The sequence below is a fragment of the Tigriopus californicus genome, chromosome 3, assembly GCF_007210705.1.
Source record: "Tigriopus californicus strain San Diego chromosome 3, Tcal_SD_v2.1, whole genome shotgun sequence".
Taxonomy (NCBI): domain Eukaryota; kingdom Metazoa; phylum Arthropoda; class Copepoda; order Harpacticoida; family Harpacticidae; genus Tigriopus; species Tigriopus californicus.
Window position 1 is genome coordinate 8,145,335 of NC_081442.1, and position 18,072 is coordinate 8,163,406.

Below are 18,072 nucleotides of genomic sequence, written 5' to 3' on the forward strand. Positions count from 1 at the left end.
AATCCCCAAAGCAAAGATAAATGCCGGAAGGCGCCGAGCACTCAAACACAAAACCTCTCTTTCATCCTTTGGATTAAGGCTTGGCTCAAACAAATCACGTCAAAGTATATTCCTTGATTTGGCAATATCCAAGTTCATCATCATAATCTATGAAGTTATGAACATATAGCATGTTTTGATTCATCCTAAAAACAAAGATAATTGCCAAGTAGTTCATAACTGTCCATTTTATCACTACGTTGTCATATAGCCTGTCAAACAAATCGGAAATTTGAAGATATACATCAGAATAAAGAATTCAACAATGCCGTAGCAGGTAGGATCGAGAGAGTCAACGAAAACATGAATAAGGACGGGATTAAGGCCTTCACGGACCTCGTCGATCGTCGAGTGGAAAGGCATCAGAAAGAATCGAACGAACAGCAACGTGCGGATAGCGCACGTGAGGTCCAAGAGGAAGGGGGAAACAAGCTCTACGGGCTGGACAACGGCAGTCCCAACGTTTGTGGACTTCGACCTAAAGCAAGAGGTGTGGATCACCTACTTGACGGAGAGAAGGATTCCAGTGGATGAGGCTGTAGATTGATAACATGCTGTTTTCAAGAGCAGCGTACGGAGAAGATAAGACATGATTTGCCTTCAATCTTCAGTGGCTGATTTCACCGAATTAGAAAAGGGAACACATTGGCAATTTCAAAAGAGTCCATATGGTTAAAATAATTCAATATTTGTCAATTAGTGAATTAAACATTGATGTGTTTCTTCTATTTTTGGACATTTTCATGTTCATTTCAGGCTACCAATACTGGACAGACTGACAAATTAATGGATTCTAAATTCTAATTTTTGCGATAAACCACAGTCCTTAATCAAGTAGACTTTGTTAATATTCGGGTATAAATTTTTCAACTCTGCTCTTGTTTCACTGCTCTTGTTTCACACTTGTACGGTGTTTACAGTGTATGGTTGCCATGCACATTGCCCAAAACCCTTTAATAATTAAGGGCGATCAGGATATTCAAGTGAGTACAGGTGATGTTAATTAGGAGATGGAATATTCATGGACCAGAATCTTGTTGATCACAACGTCTCTCAATCAACCCTGAGCCATTAATTTCCGCGCCCATCACCATATTCCGTTCAATGAATTGGTATCTAGAAAAGTGGCTTTTTGAAAATGGCAATGGCCATGTAATTGACCAACTTCCATAACAATATACCCTCCGAAAACAAAATTCAAAAATGCCCCCAAGAATGTAATTGTCAATATCGCAATGGTATCTAAATCATTATGTTAAGACCTTCGTGATTTAGTTCAGTATTGTGCCAAAACACATTTGGCATTGCTTTGGAAGTTGGTAATCTTGGTCCAAAAATCTGGCATTTTCCTGAGTATGTATTTGAAATATAATGGAGCGATTGTAACAAAAGATTGCAATTCACTGAAATCTCTAAGGGTGATTCCTGATTGGATTTAACATTATTGGAAGGATTCATAACTTTTCCTAACGAATGATGGTGTCATGGAATAAATTTATTAAAATAAAATCCTATCCCTTGTGGTGGTTTCAAACAAGATTGACTCATGGCAAAACATACTTTTCTTGGAAGCACCACCGGGTAATTAATTCCACCATCAAAGCCTAGTTTCCCGGGAATCTATCAAACTTGATGGTCTAAGCTCGAACACTGAAAAATGGATGCAGTTCGATTCCACATGACCTTTCAATCCGGCTTTCACATCGAATGATTTACACATTCTTGTCTTTTTCCGATTTTAGTTTGAACAACCCACGAAGCTATCAGCCGAGGGAAGAAAAGTTATTGATTCCAGTGTATTTGACATTCAAGCTTTTTTTCAGTGGAGAACCAAGGCATATTTTGCATCTTCATTAGACGCCCTTAAAGCTCACGCTCGTCAAGCTGTAAATTCCGAACCCTGGATGANAACAAGTGAGTCCACTAAGGCGAGATAAAATGTCCCATCTGAAATGTTTGGTGCAGTAGGCTCGTTCCCAAATTTGCGACGTAAAGAACATTCTAACCTTCTCAAGCACCTCATTTTGCTCATTTTGATAGAAAGGAAAAACATTGGGATCAAACAAGCGGCAGTCAGTGTGTGTCGAGATTTTGGTGGAGGAACATATCCAAATCCCAACAATCTTACTAAAAACAACGCGAAGTAGGGCAAAAGAAATACCTCTGGCCTCGTTGGAGCCGCCTAGCGCTCTGGCCATAGAAATGCTAGCCAGATAATTGAGAAATTTGAGAGACTCAACAACGAGCATGTTGTTCGATTTCAAGCCTTGAAAGTCTCGTTTCAGGAAAAAAGGTCGTCTCTCAATAGTGCCTCGAAGACCATCGACAAGAAAGACCGAGCTAGTGTCGTCCAATCATATTCCAAGGAAAAAGTGGAAGGTGACTTGAGACAACTTTTTGAATCCAGTGTCGACCCGAAAAGACACGGGGGAGTCCAACTTCACCTGAAAACTTATCCCTTAACACGAAGTTTTAGTGGGGATCATTATCCCGTGACCCCTCGCAGAATGGATGAGATCCATTTACACCAAATTCAAGAGAAGACTGTGATTGGATCCTATTCCAACGGCTTGATTCCTATTCGAAGTGCATCGTTTTCGTCCAGTGAACCGTACAAGAAACGAAATCACTCGAGCGAGGCGAATGAGGACAAGCCTTTAAGGACAATCATCAGCCCTCACGAGACTGACAAGGCAGTGATTGAAAAGGGCGAAAGTGCAATCATATCTGAAGAGCTCGAGGCTGAAACCACGGGTGAAGGCACCGAAAGTGATCATGGTTCGACCAGAACACCCATAAAAGTGAAAGTGACTAGTGTCATGAATGAAGGCCAAAACGACCTTGAAGCTCAGGATGATGTTGTTGACGCTGGAGGCAAGTCTCGGGAGAAGATGTTGGAACATTTCAAGGCCAACGCGACAAAGTTAAGTCGAAGTTCATCGTGGAAATCTCCTCCACTCAATTTGAAAGAGGCAAAGAGAGCCTCGAGCAAGGTCAAAGACTGTAAGCTTCCGGCCTCCTTGCAGCACCTTCAACTCGAAGCCAGTAATTGCCCATCTTCGATGAAGGTAAGACCAAAAACATGTCCTAGCACACTTGAAATGGCCTGAAATGTGCCAAGGACTGGACTGGGAACTTTGATCTCTCGACCTTGACTCAATTAACCTTGGCCCTAAACGAAAGATGTTTCGTCGAACAACCCTGAGACGGCTTTCAAGCCTTTGTCATGGATCTCTAGAAGACCTCTCTTAGTTAACAGTCCGTGCCTTTGTCTTGGAAGAAAGTACCGCATCTAGTGACTAACTCTTTTGTGAAGCTTGGGTAAAAAAAGGTGAACCGTTTTCTTGCGACGAACAAGAACAGAATCAAATGAAATGACCTGAAAAGACTTTAGGGGGTTCACCTTTTATCTCATGCCATTTGATGGGACTCGCCTGAGCTGTGGTAAAGAGATAGATGCTAAGATTTCAGGCATTCATTTTTCACCACTTCATTCTCCCCACACTTCCCAGAACTATTCTCCAGATATCGTATGTATCGTATACTGATGTCCCTACAGTAGAAGTAGTACTACTACTAAGGGAACGTACATTTTTTGCGAGAGGCGAACATTGATAGTATTCTCAGCTGAACTCTGGGAAATACGTCAATTGAAGGTTGAGAAAGTCGTCATTCACGCAAAGTAATGGCCGTGTAAAAAGAGGATTAGACATATTTTATGGGTAAATTGGCGCCAAAACCGAAATGACTGACCCTCTCGCTGACTGGACAGGAGAGTCAAGATAGTGGGGATGAGAAAATATTTCATTGAAACGAGCATGACGCCTAAGACATGAATGCTCATCCCGTGTGTCCATCCAACGTCTGGAGAATCGTGATGATGATTTGTTTTGGCTTTTCACGGCCTTCCAGATATCAATCAAACCTTTTGAGCGAGCGTGCCCAGCGCACACAGATACCGTGGCGACTTCCTCTTCCCGCGAAGACACTTTGTCGCCCGCGGTATCGGGGAAGAGTTTCGGCGAGAGCACAGAAACCCTCATCAATATTGATGAGACCGTCGCATTTGGGCCTAAAAATGGAAGCAATCTCGCCACGAACGTGAACGCCCTTATTCCAGCCCAAAAGGTACACACAGATGCGTTCATTCTCTTTCAATTTGGCGGTTGGGATGTCTCCATTTTCTTGCTTTCAAGGCCTCTACCACATTCCAAGAAGACTCTGCGTCGACGAATCGCGCTATTGAGGTGTCCGAGCAAACGCCTTACTCTGATGCTCTTTTGGATCAGTTCACACAGAAAGGCTTGATTGCCAAGGAGATCAAAGTGGCCGAAGTGATTGAAGTGCCCAATGACAGCGAGACTTGGGATGCTGGCGAGGAGTCCATGTATGGATCCTATGGTATAAGTTGCCTCTATGTCAATGCTTCCAATTGTCCCTTATCTAATATGTATGATGCCTCCTCTCTTAGCCACGGAATTCGCTCATTTCTCGTCGGCGGGCATCATGGGCTTTCTAGAGAAGGTCGAAGTGGATGAAATGGTCACTTACAATCCAGATCTCCGTTTACTCCAACCCATTAACGCTGCAGAACTCATTCAAGAGGGTCAATCTACTTTGCACATGCCCATTCTGCAACAACCTCAATTATATTACGGAGGAGAGTATCCAGGGGGATATGTTGTTCAGGTGTGCGCGTCGCATGAAGGATCAGTCCAAACATATCCTTTCATCCTTCCTTTCTTTTCAGCGATTTGACCCCAAGCAAGGTCGCCGCGATTCAAAATCTCGGAAAGGTTCCCAAGGTAACTGTTATCAAGACAGTGCCATGCCAGATCTAACGGCATACGATGACATGGGTGGAGCCGTAGATTATGGAGGAGATCCTATCATGGGATTAGGACCGCATTCAAACTCACAAAATCCACTACGTCAACACCGAGCGAGTATCATTGAGATTGGGGAAGACAACCTGGAAAGTGGTTCAAGCATGGAGAACCAAGCTGAGGAGTTGATGCCCATTCGACATCATTACCACCAGATTGTTCCTAATGAAGATGGTCGTAAAGCAATGGAACCGAAGAAACGTTCCAATCTCTTTCCCTCAACCTCAATGAGTTCGGATGAAATGGACTACTATGGCATGCCTCAAACGGGGTCTTTGCCCAATAACAGTCAGCAATCTCAATGGAATCTGCAGCCTTTTGACGAGGAATCTTCCATGAACATTAACTTCGTGGGACATCAGCCGAAACAATGGGAAGGGGCCCAAGGTCAAAGCCAATCCGAACGAAAACGACCCTACTCAAATGAGAGGCATCTCAGATTTGATGATAATGTAAGTGATAACTCAAAATGAGCACTTCGTGTTTTGTTATCTCTATCACATTGCTAACTCTGCCTAGAGCTTTTATCTAATTCTACTTGATGCGCAGTTGGTGGAGCCCCTCGTCTGATAGAGAACAGAATCGAGCCCCACTTTCAGGTGACAAAAGGAGCCCCTTCTTCTTTGGTTGAAATGCACTTCTTACAATCTACTACGCATGTGCCATACGTAGTATGTAGTATGTAAGAACGAAACACGCAATTCAGAATGATGAGATTGACTAGGGTCGGAAAAGAGAGAATTGAATTAGGACGAGAGGAGAACACTACTCTCGTGGCATCATTCGAAGTCATGCCTTCAAGTTGAATTGAATCTCGCCATCTTTGGCAGGGAAGGTTATTTTGGGGCTAAATCTTAACCTTGACCAGGCGGAAATGGATTGAACCTTTGAAATGTTGGTCTCGAAAGTGCATCTTGCGGCAAGTCTTGGCCCTCGGAATTCATATTTTCGGGGGTTTGGACTTTACTTCTCTTTAGCTGGGCATACTTCTGTTGTGAGATATCAAATTGTAGAAAGTAGGTCCATGGCATGGATTTGTCCTAATCCAGTCAGGCTTAAATTCATTCTTATTCGCAAAATTTCTGTATGTCCATGGATGGAATGGACTTAATTCAATAGAGTAGTTGCAAAAGAAACATAACCCCATTTGAGGTGACGAATAGTTGTGGCTAGGCTGAGGCTTTGCTCCAGGTCATGACGCATTTGTCGATGAAAGGCAGGTCTTTGGGATTTTCTTACTTAGGAGCTTGAACTACAAGACTGCCTCTGGATTAATGAATGAGCTGATTAACGAACAAAGTGGATAATGATCAAAAAAAAATCTTTCAGGAGCGACCTCAGCTAGTCGACTTGGATTGGGACTTGTTGGGCGAGGGAGATGAAAAGGCGGATAAATCCGAATTCTTGGTTCAAGCCCAGCCTCAACCAAGGATTAGCGAGCCAGCCTCCAACCATTTTGGCCCCTACAGCAATCACCATCACGAATACAACGATTCCGATGGAATGACTCCTGATCCACGCTATCCTCGACAAAAGCATCCCGGAGGTCCAGATTTTCCATACATTAATTTTGAATCGGATAACGACCGCTATCATGACTTCTCGGGGGATGAAGAGGACACCCATTTGCATTTCGAATCTCATGGAACCATCCAGGATGCTATCAAAAGGCAGCAGCGCCATGAGGAGGAACATCACACGGTGGTTGGAGGACAGAAGGTCTCCAGCTCCGGTGACATGAACTCCAATGCCATGATTATGAGACCACCGACAGGTACTGTCCCACGTCCTCAACTTCCATACATGGCACAAATGAGAAGTGCACCAATTCGAAACATTTCTTCTATGCCTTTGATGGAGGCCTCTCAACAGGGTAGGGTAGCTTCCTTCAGTTGAAAAGCAAAGAAAATGAAACACTCCTCGTATTTCACTTGGCAGGTGGTCCAAGACAATTGGTGAGACTTCCAAGAGGTCGCCATCCCCTTCGAGGGCCCTTTGGACAAATGCTGGACGCCCAGATGAGTAAAAGTGAATTGACCAAAAAAAATCTCTATTATGGAGATTCCGACACTTTATCCTTTATCCAAGAACTATCAGGTATGTATCCACTGTCAAAGATCCCAAAAATGGTGAAAGAGCGTGGAAAATGAACGGGCTTGATGTGATTTCTCTCCTAGATAAGGGCTCTTCTCCTGCCGCTTCTGAGCCGGATGTATCCATGTCATTTCATCCACACGTTCGTCAAGTCAAATCCGATTCCGTGACTCATTGGATCACGACGAACAATGATTTGAGCAAGTCCAAATATGGAGGAGGATCCTCGGCAAGTAAGTGTGCACAAAAAGTAAACACATGGTGGAACGAGAGACCACACTTGTCCCCTCGCCCATGAAGCTAGAGATCAATTTCGAGCCTTTTTTATTCATTTCCCCTCAGGTTTGTCATGGAATGACGGCTCAGGACGTCCATGGCCGCAAATCGGACCTCATCGTCAGGCACTTCAGCCTCGTTCAGCCACCATGGTCGAGACCAACCAAAGAAATATGGTATCACATCCTCAAGAGCTGGCCGCGGCCACTGAACAGTCTGTTGACAGTGCTAAGATCACACATATTCGCACACGATCAAGTCCTTCCAAATTGATTGGCGACCTCGATCTTCAGATGGCCTCAAATGGTTTGTTAAAGAAACGGAGTGACTGCAATTTCGCTGACATCAACCAAGAGGAGCTTACGGTTCATCAAGACTTGTTGGTCTCCCGAAATCCAAGGCTTGAAGAGACTAAAGCCAATAGCCAAGATAATGGGATGAAATCCAGTTCGTTTCGACGGAGAGGGGTAAGATTTCCTCTCATTTGTGTGCTCTAATCTTCACGTATTTCTGTACAATGAATGATGACACAGCTACCAAGCCTTGTCTAGAGGAGCAAAACCTACATTACTTCGTAATGCAAGAAATCTTCCCAAAGCTCATTGCAGAGCACAAGTCAGTTTTACCTTAATAGTACGAGGTCATGGAATTAATCGAGACTGTTGCTGAGGCCCCGTTTTCATTGTGAGATTATTCGAGGGCTGAGGGGGAAACTTATCTGTCCTCAGAGAAAGGTCCCTGTCCTATCTATTTATATTGTGATTAGATCGCCAAGTTAGAAAACACCCATGATATATTAAGAGTCCTTCACGTACGAGTGCATACGTGCACCATGTCTCTTTTTGGGTACACAAATACTTGGTTGTCATCGACGTTGCTTCGAGCGCCCACAAACCAGAGAGCTTGAACGAGGCCATTGGAAATGGAGTTCCAAGAGAAATTCTCTTCATCTCGAATCGTGGGGGGGGGGGAACGGGCGTAAGAGAGAGAAAGAGAGGATAGATGAAGAGAAGGAAAGGACACGCGAAGAGAACCCGGCGCTCCACATACCATAACCGCGATGACACGAAATCAACGAGCAACGCTATCTCATACCAAATATATACATATCTACAATGTGCCAGTCGGTTTTTAGATGAGAGATATTTGTCACTGTCATTGGACTGGGCGGCAAATTCACCACCACACACATTCCTCAGAGACCACCTTCACTTAGTGTTTCCCATCTGGTGAAACGAGTGTTTTGCTTGTTCAGAGAAGAACTTGCAGTCACCGACGAAGAAGACGAAGGAGTCGAGGCAACAGTGTCAGTCGGAGTGATGTTGGTGGTTTCGAGTGCCAATGCAGAGCCCGCATCATCCATGAATACAAGTTCCAAGTTGATGTCCGTGATGAGGAAAAGGAACAACAGTCGATCGGAGACGGATTTTCCAGACACCTCCTCAACAATTGGTCACCACCCCCATAGTGGTCGGAGGTTCTACGACGACTTTTCGCACAAGTTATCCCGAGTTCTTCGGAGTGACGACGTGGAAGGAAAATCTTCGCTCTTTCGACCCCGGACCAATTCCAACCCTATTAGCATTGAGAGGCCAATGGGATCATCGTCCAATATCCTTTGTTTAGCCACCAACCTGTCCTCGCATCACTTGTCCGCAGACTCCTTGAAGAGCTACGGAACTGGGCACATGGTCTCGTCGATCAGCTCGAATTCATCATTTAGCTCTCTGGCTCGAAATCTCCACGATGTCAAAGAGGAACACGAAGAAAGTGAGACGCATCAACGAACTCATGGCCATATCCAAAGTTTGAACGTAACCCGCCCCCGTGAAGACGCAGGCAGTGCCGATGAGGGCGTTTATGAAGAGGATGATGCTTTTGCTCATAATCACGACCTCAAAGACACTCTCCCAATTTTTGGTCACGGCGATATCACGGATGACGAGAAATACACAATGAACGAGGCAGGTGTCTTTCAAAGAGTCGCTTGTACCAGGTGCTCTATTTTATTTTGGCGAAAAAGGAACCAACCAACAAACCACTTCAAAGACACAAAGGACAGATTACATTCGATTCTCGCTAGGCAACAAAAGCGAGTGGAAATAAGTTGCAGGGATCTTATCCATATTTTCCTTCCAGGACACTCGAACACTGATTGTGAAGGAACTCTACAATGTGGAAAAGTCCTACGTGGAGTCCCTACAATTTCTCGTCGCGGTAAGGATCCTCATTCTGCACCAGTTTTAGAATTGTCTTTTAGAAGTGAGAGTGAATTGATTTTCAAATGATGATCAGCTCCTCAATATGGTCAGTCAATGGCTATTTTAGTGTGGCATGCATGCCTTTAACACAAAGGGTCAGAGATAATGAAGAGTGGTTCCATTTTGACGAAAGCCGCTTTGGAGGCACCATTTCCATTTCGAGGACCTTTTAAGACCTACTGAAGGGCAAACTTATTTATAGCTCTAAGTAATTTGTATTTCGACAACACTGGGCACAACTGCACTTTCAAGCTCATTTTCGCAATTGTTTTGAATTCCAGAGGTATTACCGACCCTTAAAAAACCATGATCGACACCAAATAATCAGCAGCGTGTTGGCCGACGATATTTTCTTCCAAATTCCGGAGATCTTATCCCACCACGAATCCTTTATGAATTCCCTGAAATCCCGTCTGGAACATTGGGATCCTAAGCAAACCATTGGAGATTGGTTTTTGGATTGTGTAAGCACCCCCGCTCAATCATACTAATGTTTCTCGACCTTGTTATCCATTTCACGTTATGTCACCATATGCATTTTTCGTATTTCCTCAGTTCTCCAGAAAGCCTGTGATAGACACTTACACAGCGTTCATAAGGAACGTGAAACGCGCTGATGAGGCCATTCGCATTGCCAGACAAACCAAACCGGCATTTGACAGATTCCTCCAGGTAAGCAATCTATGGCATTGATGCATACGGTGGGTGCGTATACAGGACAATAGTTTAGCAAACGGTGAACACAACCAATAAGTCTTTCACTTGATTTTGTCTTTGAACTCAGGATATGCGTCGTGAACGCAGAGGAGAACGTTTAAGTCTGGCGGATCTGTTGGCCAAACCCCATCAAAGAATTCCACGGTACCGTCTGTTGATCCAACGCCTTTTGGAACACACAGAAACGGAACATGCTGATTTCTCGCTTCTGCGACGAGCGGAAAGGGAGATCCACGAGCTAGCACTCAAAATCAGTACAATACAAAAAGAGACCAACGAACAAGAGCACCGACAAAAGGTAATGAAAGGCTTGTGCTCTTGATTTTGATTTTCTTTGAAGTCTCGTCAGTGGTAGTTCGTTCCTGACTTCGATTGAAGGCTATTTATCTGCCCTGGCTTGAACGCATGTTCACTAAAGACATCCTCGAAAATGGACCCTCAACATACGTTGCCAAAAGAGAACTAATTCATAATTATAGGAGAAGTAATTCAAACCATGTCCTTGATCGATCTGAACAAGCTCCTTAAGAAACAATGGTATTAATAGGAAACACCTCCCATGGCTAGTACTCCACACTGATTTGACAGAAATACACGCTGTACTACTTTGTAGACTCTTTTACGTTTGTAGGAAACAGTCGATTAACATGAAATGAGCCAGAAACGAAATACCAGGAAAAAAAGACATGCTGATCGCACTACCCATTACGACAAAACATTGCCATTTATCAATGTATCCAACGCCGAGTGTAACGTGATTCTTGTCTCTCAAAGGTTCTCCGCCAATTGGAGTTATCCATTCAAGGTCTTAATGCCAACGATCTTGGATCTCCTACCCGGTCCTTGATTCAGTACGACCTGGTCACCATGACCAATGGGCCATGGAGCACCAAAGATCGTTGCCTGTTTCTCTTCAACGACTTGCTCATCATCACCTCCATCAGTAAACGAGCAGCCCGGGATGTCAGACGAGGCGCACCGTAAGTTGATTGTATTAGTAGCGAACGAATGCGTCCTATTTTGCCTTTCATTTGTGAACCGAGTTGTTGGAAATATCGCTTTTTGAGCTCGCTGTTGTTTACTTCAGATTGATACACATTTGATCTAGGTTGCCTATGTGTATCCTGAGCGTGGTGAGGTACTTTTCAAATATTGAAAGACGACGTCAAAATTGACGATACTACCTACTCTTAGCTTCTTCTCAAGGGCTTTTGGATCTGACAAAAAGGGCTGTTGGATCTAAAAGGAAAATAAAAGAAAGATGATAAGACGAGAGTAAAGGCACCAACCATGCCAGTGAGTGGCCTTTCTTGACTACGGAAGGTGACTGAGGTACGCCATTTCTCAATCGCACGGCAATTTGACGCTTCGATCATCGTCTGCTCTCTTGTTAGATCCAATTACCGTCACTTCACTTTCCCACTAGCTTTTTCGCCCGCCATACTTTAACTCGATGGAAGAAACAAACTCTCCAATTTAATTCGTAGTGCGGGGAAAAATCTTAGCTGGCTTCTCAACTGGAAAACAATGGCATGCAAGAATGTTTGGTTCCATAGATAAGGGGTTCAGGGTTGCCTTCGTTGACACGATGCTCAATGTTCAATCCTCAATCCTATGGCATATGACCTACCCAATATTTCCACCTACTCAGACAGACTCATTTAATTTGCTGCAGGAGCTTACGAAACCTGAGCCAGTTATTGGACAACAGTCGTCAGAAACTCTGGATGTACGTGTCTTTGGAGGAGGTGGAGATCTCCAAGGCCAAGGAGGAACACTTGAAGAAGATCATGCGAGAAAACAGGGACATTGAGGAAGACATCAACACCTTAAGAATGATCGGTGAGGAGTGGAACTTTAAATTTCGTTGCATCCTTGGCCATTTTTTTTTGCTGTTGAACATGTCTAGGAAACCAAAATTTGGCGAATTTTATTTTGGAATGTTTAGCAGTGAGGAGAGAGTCTGTGGGCTTTTCACGGTGCTCTTCTGTCCAAGAATGAACTTTGGCGGTTAAATGCGTAGGGAATCGCTGTGTCTCATCCATGTTTGATGCGAAAAGCTGCAGATTTTATCCCATCTTCGCTATTTGCTTTGCAATCGTGCAGGTTTTCTTTTCTCTCTTGTTTTCTACAGTTCCATTGCATAGATTTAGGAGAGCTATTTGCCTATGGTTTTCTTAGTATTCCTTTCATGAGGAGAACCTAGCGCACACGGCATTCCATAGAAATATTGAAATATTGGCACCAGGTCATTACTGTTTAGGTATAACCATTGATAATGTGGGTCTTTGAACTCAACACTCAATTAAAGAGTGCATCTCACGAGTGCGTCTTGATTATGATGGACGATGATCTGAGACGCTATTTTATCTAGCCTCTGCCCACCTTTTCCTTAAAACGTTTGACGTCATGCCCACAAAGCCGTTGGTTCTCCAGAAACCACTTGAGGCAACTAAGGGAACAAGTTTCCAAACATTCTCATCATCACTATCTTCATCTTAGCAACTCTCGTAGCCTTTCCTTCTTGCTTCCTCCCTGAGTATAAATATGAACCAAGATTGATCGAAATTGGGATCCTCGTCCTTAATTAATTGATCATGCTTTTTATGTGTTCATAGGCGATGCCACCTCCCGACTTCATTGTCCGCACAAGGAACTGGATGATCTTACTCGTCAGCTAATGGGACAACTCAATCGACAACTTGCCGAACGGCAGAATGCCGACACCCAACAAGCCATGTACCTGGATCTCAATGTGACCACATCAGATGGCATTGAGACGATTTCTTTGATCTTTGCGGATGCTGAACGACGATCCCAGTGGGAAGATACTTTTAACGAAATCAAGCAGAACTTGGGTGAGAGCCAAGCGAGTAACTCTAATCTCATTAAAAAGGCAATTGAGTACAAACTGAGAGTATGATAAATCACTCGGATTATCCAGTTGCATGTCATTTCAAGGTCAAAGAATCGCACAACCATATCTCATTCTTCTTATTCAGATTACTTATTGGATTGCTTGTTGTTAGAAATTTCTTTGAGATAGAATTGCTTGGCTTGAGGCAATTGTGCTTGGAACAAGTAACATTTGATTGAGTCTTCGGAGCATTAGCTAATTTTGAGCTTGAACAAATTGCGCATTTGCTCGTATTACCGTTCTATTTCTGTTGCTGCTTATCCCGTTGCTCAAAGTCAACTTGGTCTTGGTTCTCTGATTACAGTGCGTCACGATGACAAAAAGGCTCCTCCTGATTTTCTTAATTTGATCCCGATTCGAAAGACTCGATCCGGTCTTCAATTCACATGTGCCGCTCCCACGCTGGGATTGAATGCCCATAAATTAAAGGACGTATGGGTATGCAACAGCGATGGATATGTCGGACAAGTAGGTTGAATACGATCTCTAATTGAGGGAATGGGAAACCTTGCCAAGAGGACCTTCTTGATCAATCTACAATTTCTCATGTTCCAAGGTCTGCGTGTTGAGTTTGCTACCAGAGCCCACTGTCATCTGTTGCAATGGAGTGTGTAATGCCCGCATTCTTTCCATTGTGTCCGTACCATCTTTGCCTAGGTAAGAACACAAGCTTACTCTAGCAACCCTTCCTCCACCGCCTCGTTTTAGCCGAAGAGAATTTGCTTTATCGGCTCAAAGAGAAACTAAACTTCTAATCTGCAGCCTCGAAGCTTAATCCCTCGATCTCAATATTGCCTTTTCCAAGAAAATCGAACATGCTATCCAACATTATTGGGTCTCATTTGTACATTATTCTTGATATGTACGAGTGCAATCATCTTACATGATGTTTTTCGCAGATCCTGCGAAGCGTCCGTCACTTCGACACCAGCGCTTCGACCCAAATTCTCGGACAACGTCACAAATAATATGATCAATAACAACAACGCTGGAGAAACGTCCTCTGTAGGCAGCTACGAAAAGCCCTCGCCCCCAGTCACGGACTTAGCTGATTCTTCACCCAATGTGTCGAATCCATCCCAATTAGACTCGTCGTCGGCATCTGATTTCGAGCTTCGAAGGCATCACCTAAGAGAAGTTGTCCTCGAGTCTTCTTCGTCCTCGGATGAGGATGAGGACATCATTGCCGATGAAGAGAGTGGGGAGAGTACCGTCAAAAAGAGCAACACCTTGTCGGCCTCGATTCCTAAGGAATCATCTCCTTGCATCGCGTCCTCGCCAATTGCCATGAAGTCTTCAAGCTCGCCCACCCCGGATGTCGCCACGAGTGCCTCCAAGATTTCGTCCACGCTCACTTCCATTTTGAACATGAGTAGCAGTCCCACCACGAGTGCAACTGGAGGGGGTCCTGACGATGAAAACCAAGGCGATAAGGGATCTCAAAGCTCGCAAGGCTGTCCCAATGAAACGGAGGGCTCTGGAAACTTTCGAGAGGACGAAGAGTGCCAGGTAAGCAACAATGCATAAATCCAATCCCAATGAAAGCCTCTGAAATTTACCGCACCCGCGTTGGTACATCTAAACGGCTGTTTTGTGTAAAGATGATATGGAGTAATCTGTCTTCTCCAAAAATAGTCCTATCTGAAAGATGAAAAGAAATGGAAAAAAAACAAGGACACACTTTGCTGCCAAATATGTATGGTTTCTTTTTCTTGCTTAGGCTACCATGTGGTTAGGTACAGAGGATGGGCACATTCACGTCTACAATTGTTCAGACAACATACGGATCAAGAAGAACAAAGAAAAATTCCTCCATACTGCGCCTGTTTCTGGGATCTTGTAAGGAGGAACCCAGGTGTATTTAAGACAGCCATTTCAACTTTCTTGATATTGTTTCAGGTATCTCGACAACCGCGTGTACGCAGCGCTTGGAAATGGCAATATCGTGGTGTATTCTAGAGCACCGGGTAAGGAGCATGGCCAAGTGTATTGTGCTAGTTTGGGTTTGTTGATTGCGTCGCACTTAATTCTTCAAATGGTTTGGAACATCGATCCCCCAAACATTGTTGAAAAATAAATTGAAGCAAACGATGTTCTCCACTCAATATTATTTTCAGGCGGGCTCTGGGATAAGGTTGGTGCCAAGACTTTGTCCGTGGGAACAACTGATCATCCAGTCAGCAAAATGATCACCATTGGTTCAAAGATTTGGTGTTCAGCGCATAATACCATCAAAGTCATTGATTCCGTCACCCTTGACATTGAGGTAATCTTTCATAATCGAAAAACTCATTCGTGCCACATTCATTATAGATACATCTAGCTAACATAGCAATGACATCCAAGAGCAAGCTTTAAGAAAAAGACAATCACTCACAATGTCAATTTCAGACTTCCTTTACTGTTGACGAGACCTCTCAAGGTGAGAACGCTCCTTGCATATTGGCCATGGTCCATTCTGGTTGGGCTGTCTGGATAGCCATGGAACAATCTGCTGTGGTCAAGGCCTACCATATCCAATCATTGGAGTGTATTTGTCAGGTCAAAGTGACGTCAGTCGTGAACAAAGTGCTCGCTGGTGAGTATGTTGCAAACATGAGCTATCAACTATTCTAATCCAATGAATTGGCGATCAGGAAAAAACTGGTTTCAAACTTTGGCTCTCATTTCATGATGTTTAAAGTACTGCAAAGAATCATGGCCAAGTTCTTAAAGAAAAATTGTCAGAAAGAAACTTTCCACATCACTTGGCGAGCTCTTATCATACGCATTACATAGCTTGTGGTTTGTTTAACAAATTTTGTTCCATCATCAAAGGCCATGAGGGTTTTAGCGTTTTTTAGAGTTTATTGGAAAAGGCCAAATATGTTATGTTAAGAAAGGAGGTTCGGAATTTGATTTGGGGGGGGGAATCCCCTAATCATAATGAGATTGGCTCCAAAGACGCAGAATAGGACAATAATGAAGGCTCATCTTCTTAAAGCTACAAAGACATGTCCTCTGTTACACTGACATTCTAATAACAAAAAAGACGCAAAATGCTTTGTTGTCCAGGCAGGAGGTTCTTGGCCCAACAATACCTTATGACATAATCTGGCTAATTCCTACCACGTGAATCTCAACTCATTACGTACATCAATTAAGTGGAGGCATTGTGTTTGATCGTGGGTTTGATATTATAGGCTGCGACGAGATCATTCGTCAACACAAAGCTGCTTGCCTTCGAATTACGGCCCTCCTCACGTGCAAGGATATCTTATGGATTGGAACAAGTGCGGGGGTCATTGTCACCATGCGATTACCTCACCTATCTTCTAGCTTTGCCAAGATTGCCCAATTGGCACCGTTGATAGGTAAGTTGGATTTCATGAATTGATCAACTGAAGCTGATCATAATTGCTCACGAATTGAATCTGAGAATATCCTGCCCACTTTTTAGGAAATCCACATGGTCATTCGGGACATGTGAGATTTCTGACTTGCGTGGAGATGACTCCTGAAGTTCAACGAACGCCTTTTGGCAAAACAATCTCACGCTTCAATCGACCAAATAAAGGCGAAGCCAATACCAATAATGCGTCAGCCGGTGAGAAAAGTGACTGGAATATATATGTTAAAGCATAGGTGTTGACCACAGGGTTGTATACCGTAACAATTACAGGCCAGCATAAAATGTTGGTAATCTCTGGAGGCGATGGCTACGAGAATTTCACCAACAACTCCAATTCTGAGATCATCGGACGAGAGGACTCAACGAATCATTTGCTCTTGTGGCAGGTGTGAATCAAAGGAACTTCTCATTTTCATCAGTATTCAACACATTTTCGATTATCAATAGTACTAATTCTACCCACAGCCCTGCTACTGAAACAATTATCATTCTAATTATCATAACCAATGTTCAAATTGAAAATCGATGAAAAGGGAATCATGGTTTGAAGTTTGAAGCTCGAGATCAACACTTCGTATTTATGTACAAGTTTTGTAAATTATTTATGGTACCACCAAAATTCATTTTTTTCTGCGATGTGCATCATGATGAATGTGAAAAAGTTCAAGTATTCTTCTGTGATTGTTTTCTAGTATCTTGTCTCGACATATAACAGTGTGTAAGATAAAGTATCATAGTCAACTTGTTTTCCATTCATTTCGTCACTTATAGAGGCTCCATATATTTAGTTACGAGTAAGGCTCTCTAGACCACGAAAAATAGTGGGCATTTCCCTTTTTCTAAAGCTGGATAAAAAAGGAAAAAAAAAACTTTGTAAAACAGGGAAACGCCTATTTTGTCAAGATAGGGCTCAATCGCTTAAGAGAGTTTTTCCATTTAGAAATTCCAAGGTTCAATCAGTTGTGACCAAACATGTTTTGAATTGCTGAAGCATACCCCATTTGGGGATACGTATTATCTATCCTAAGGGACTCACTCTAATTAGATAAGAATGTTGTAAACGAGGCTTTTTGGGAGAAATCCAATTAATAAATGGAATGTTCAGACTTACCATCAAGAAATGAAAATAAACCATGTTTGTTATACTATAGTCTACAAAATCATCCTGTGGTCAACAATTTGGCCACCGGACAATCCGTTTTTTTCAGTGACTTTGGGGCCCGTTGCAATTCCTCACCAGTTTTTTTGGTGCCCTGCTACGAGAAAATATGAAGGTGGAAGAAAGGTAGACATCGACTGAGCTAAGCCATTCTCTGGTTTAGCAGATGGGTATCAATCCAGGAATCAGTAAATTTGGACAATTCCAGCCTATTTATGATTACTGCGAAAAGGATTCAGAAAAATTTTCAGCTATTCATTTCAATCGTAATTTCAAACACTATAGTAGTATCTGTTGTAATTTTTATGAGCTGAAATATTGCCAACAAAAAA

The 18,072-nt window shown here is 43.2% G+C and overlaps 2 protein-coding genes across 2 annotated transcripts in view; both read left to right on the plus strand.

Moving 5' to 3' along the window:
* Positions 1 to 573, plus strand: part of LOC131878122 (uncharacterized) — a 4,559-nt gene extending 3,986 nt beyond the window's left edge. Inside the window, exon 3 of the mRNA XM_059224021.1 lies at positions 289 to 573. Coding sequence (XP_059080004.1) covers positions 289 to 573 — 285 coding nt within the window. The remainder of the gene's footprint in view (positions 1 to 288) is intronic.
* A 1,498-nt stretch (positions 574 to 2,071) lies between these two features.
* On the plus strand, positions 2,072 to 17,322 carry LOC131878066 (uncharacterized). The gene is made up of 26 exons (XM_059223967.1): positions 2,072 to 3,107; positions 3,952 to 4,167; positions 4,236 to 4,440; positions 4,511 to 4,728; positions 4,790 to 5,377; positions 6,255 to 6,699; positions 6,864 to 7,022; positions 7,103 to 7,252; positions 7,362 to 7,762; positions 9,435 to 9,512; positions 9,838 to 10,020; positions 10,112 to 10,228; positions 10,341 to 10,571; positions 11,048 to 11,253; positions 11,949 to 12,115; positions 12,892 to 13,131; positions 13,495 to 13,658; positions 13,747 to 13,847; positions 14,090 to 14,699; positions 14,911 to 15,029; positions 15,090 to 15,157; positions 15,308 to 15,456; positions 15,582 to 15,768; positions 16,373 to 16,543; positions 16,630 to 16,776; positions 16,852 to 17,322. The coding sequence occupies exons 1-26, from the start codon at positions 2,547 to 2,549 to the stop codon at positions 16,971 to 16,973; spliced, it is 6,003 nt and encodes a 2,000-aa protein (XP_059079950.1). The 5' UTR covers positions 2,072 to 2,546; the 3' UTR covers positions 16,974 to 17,322.
* Positions 17,323 to 18,072: the final 750 nt, after the last annotated feature.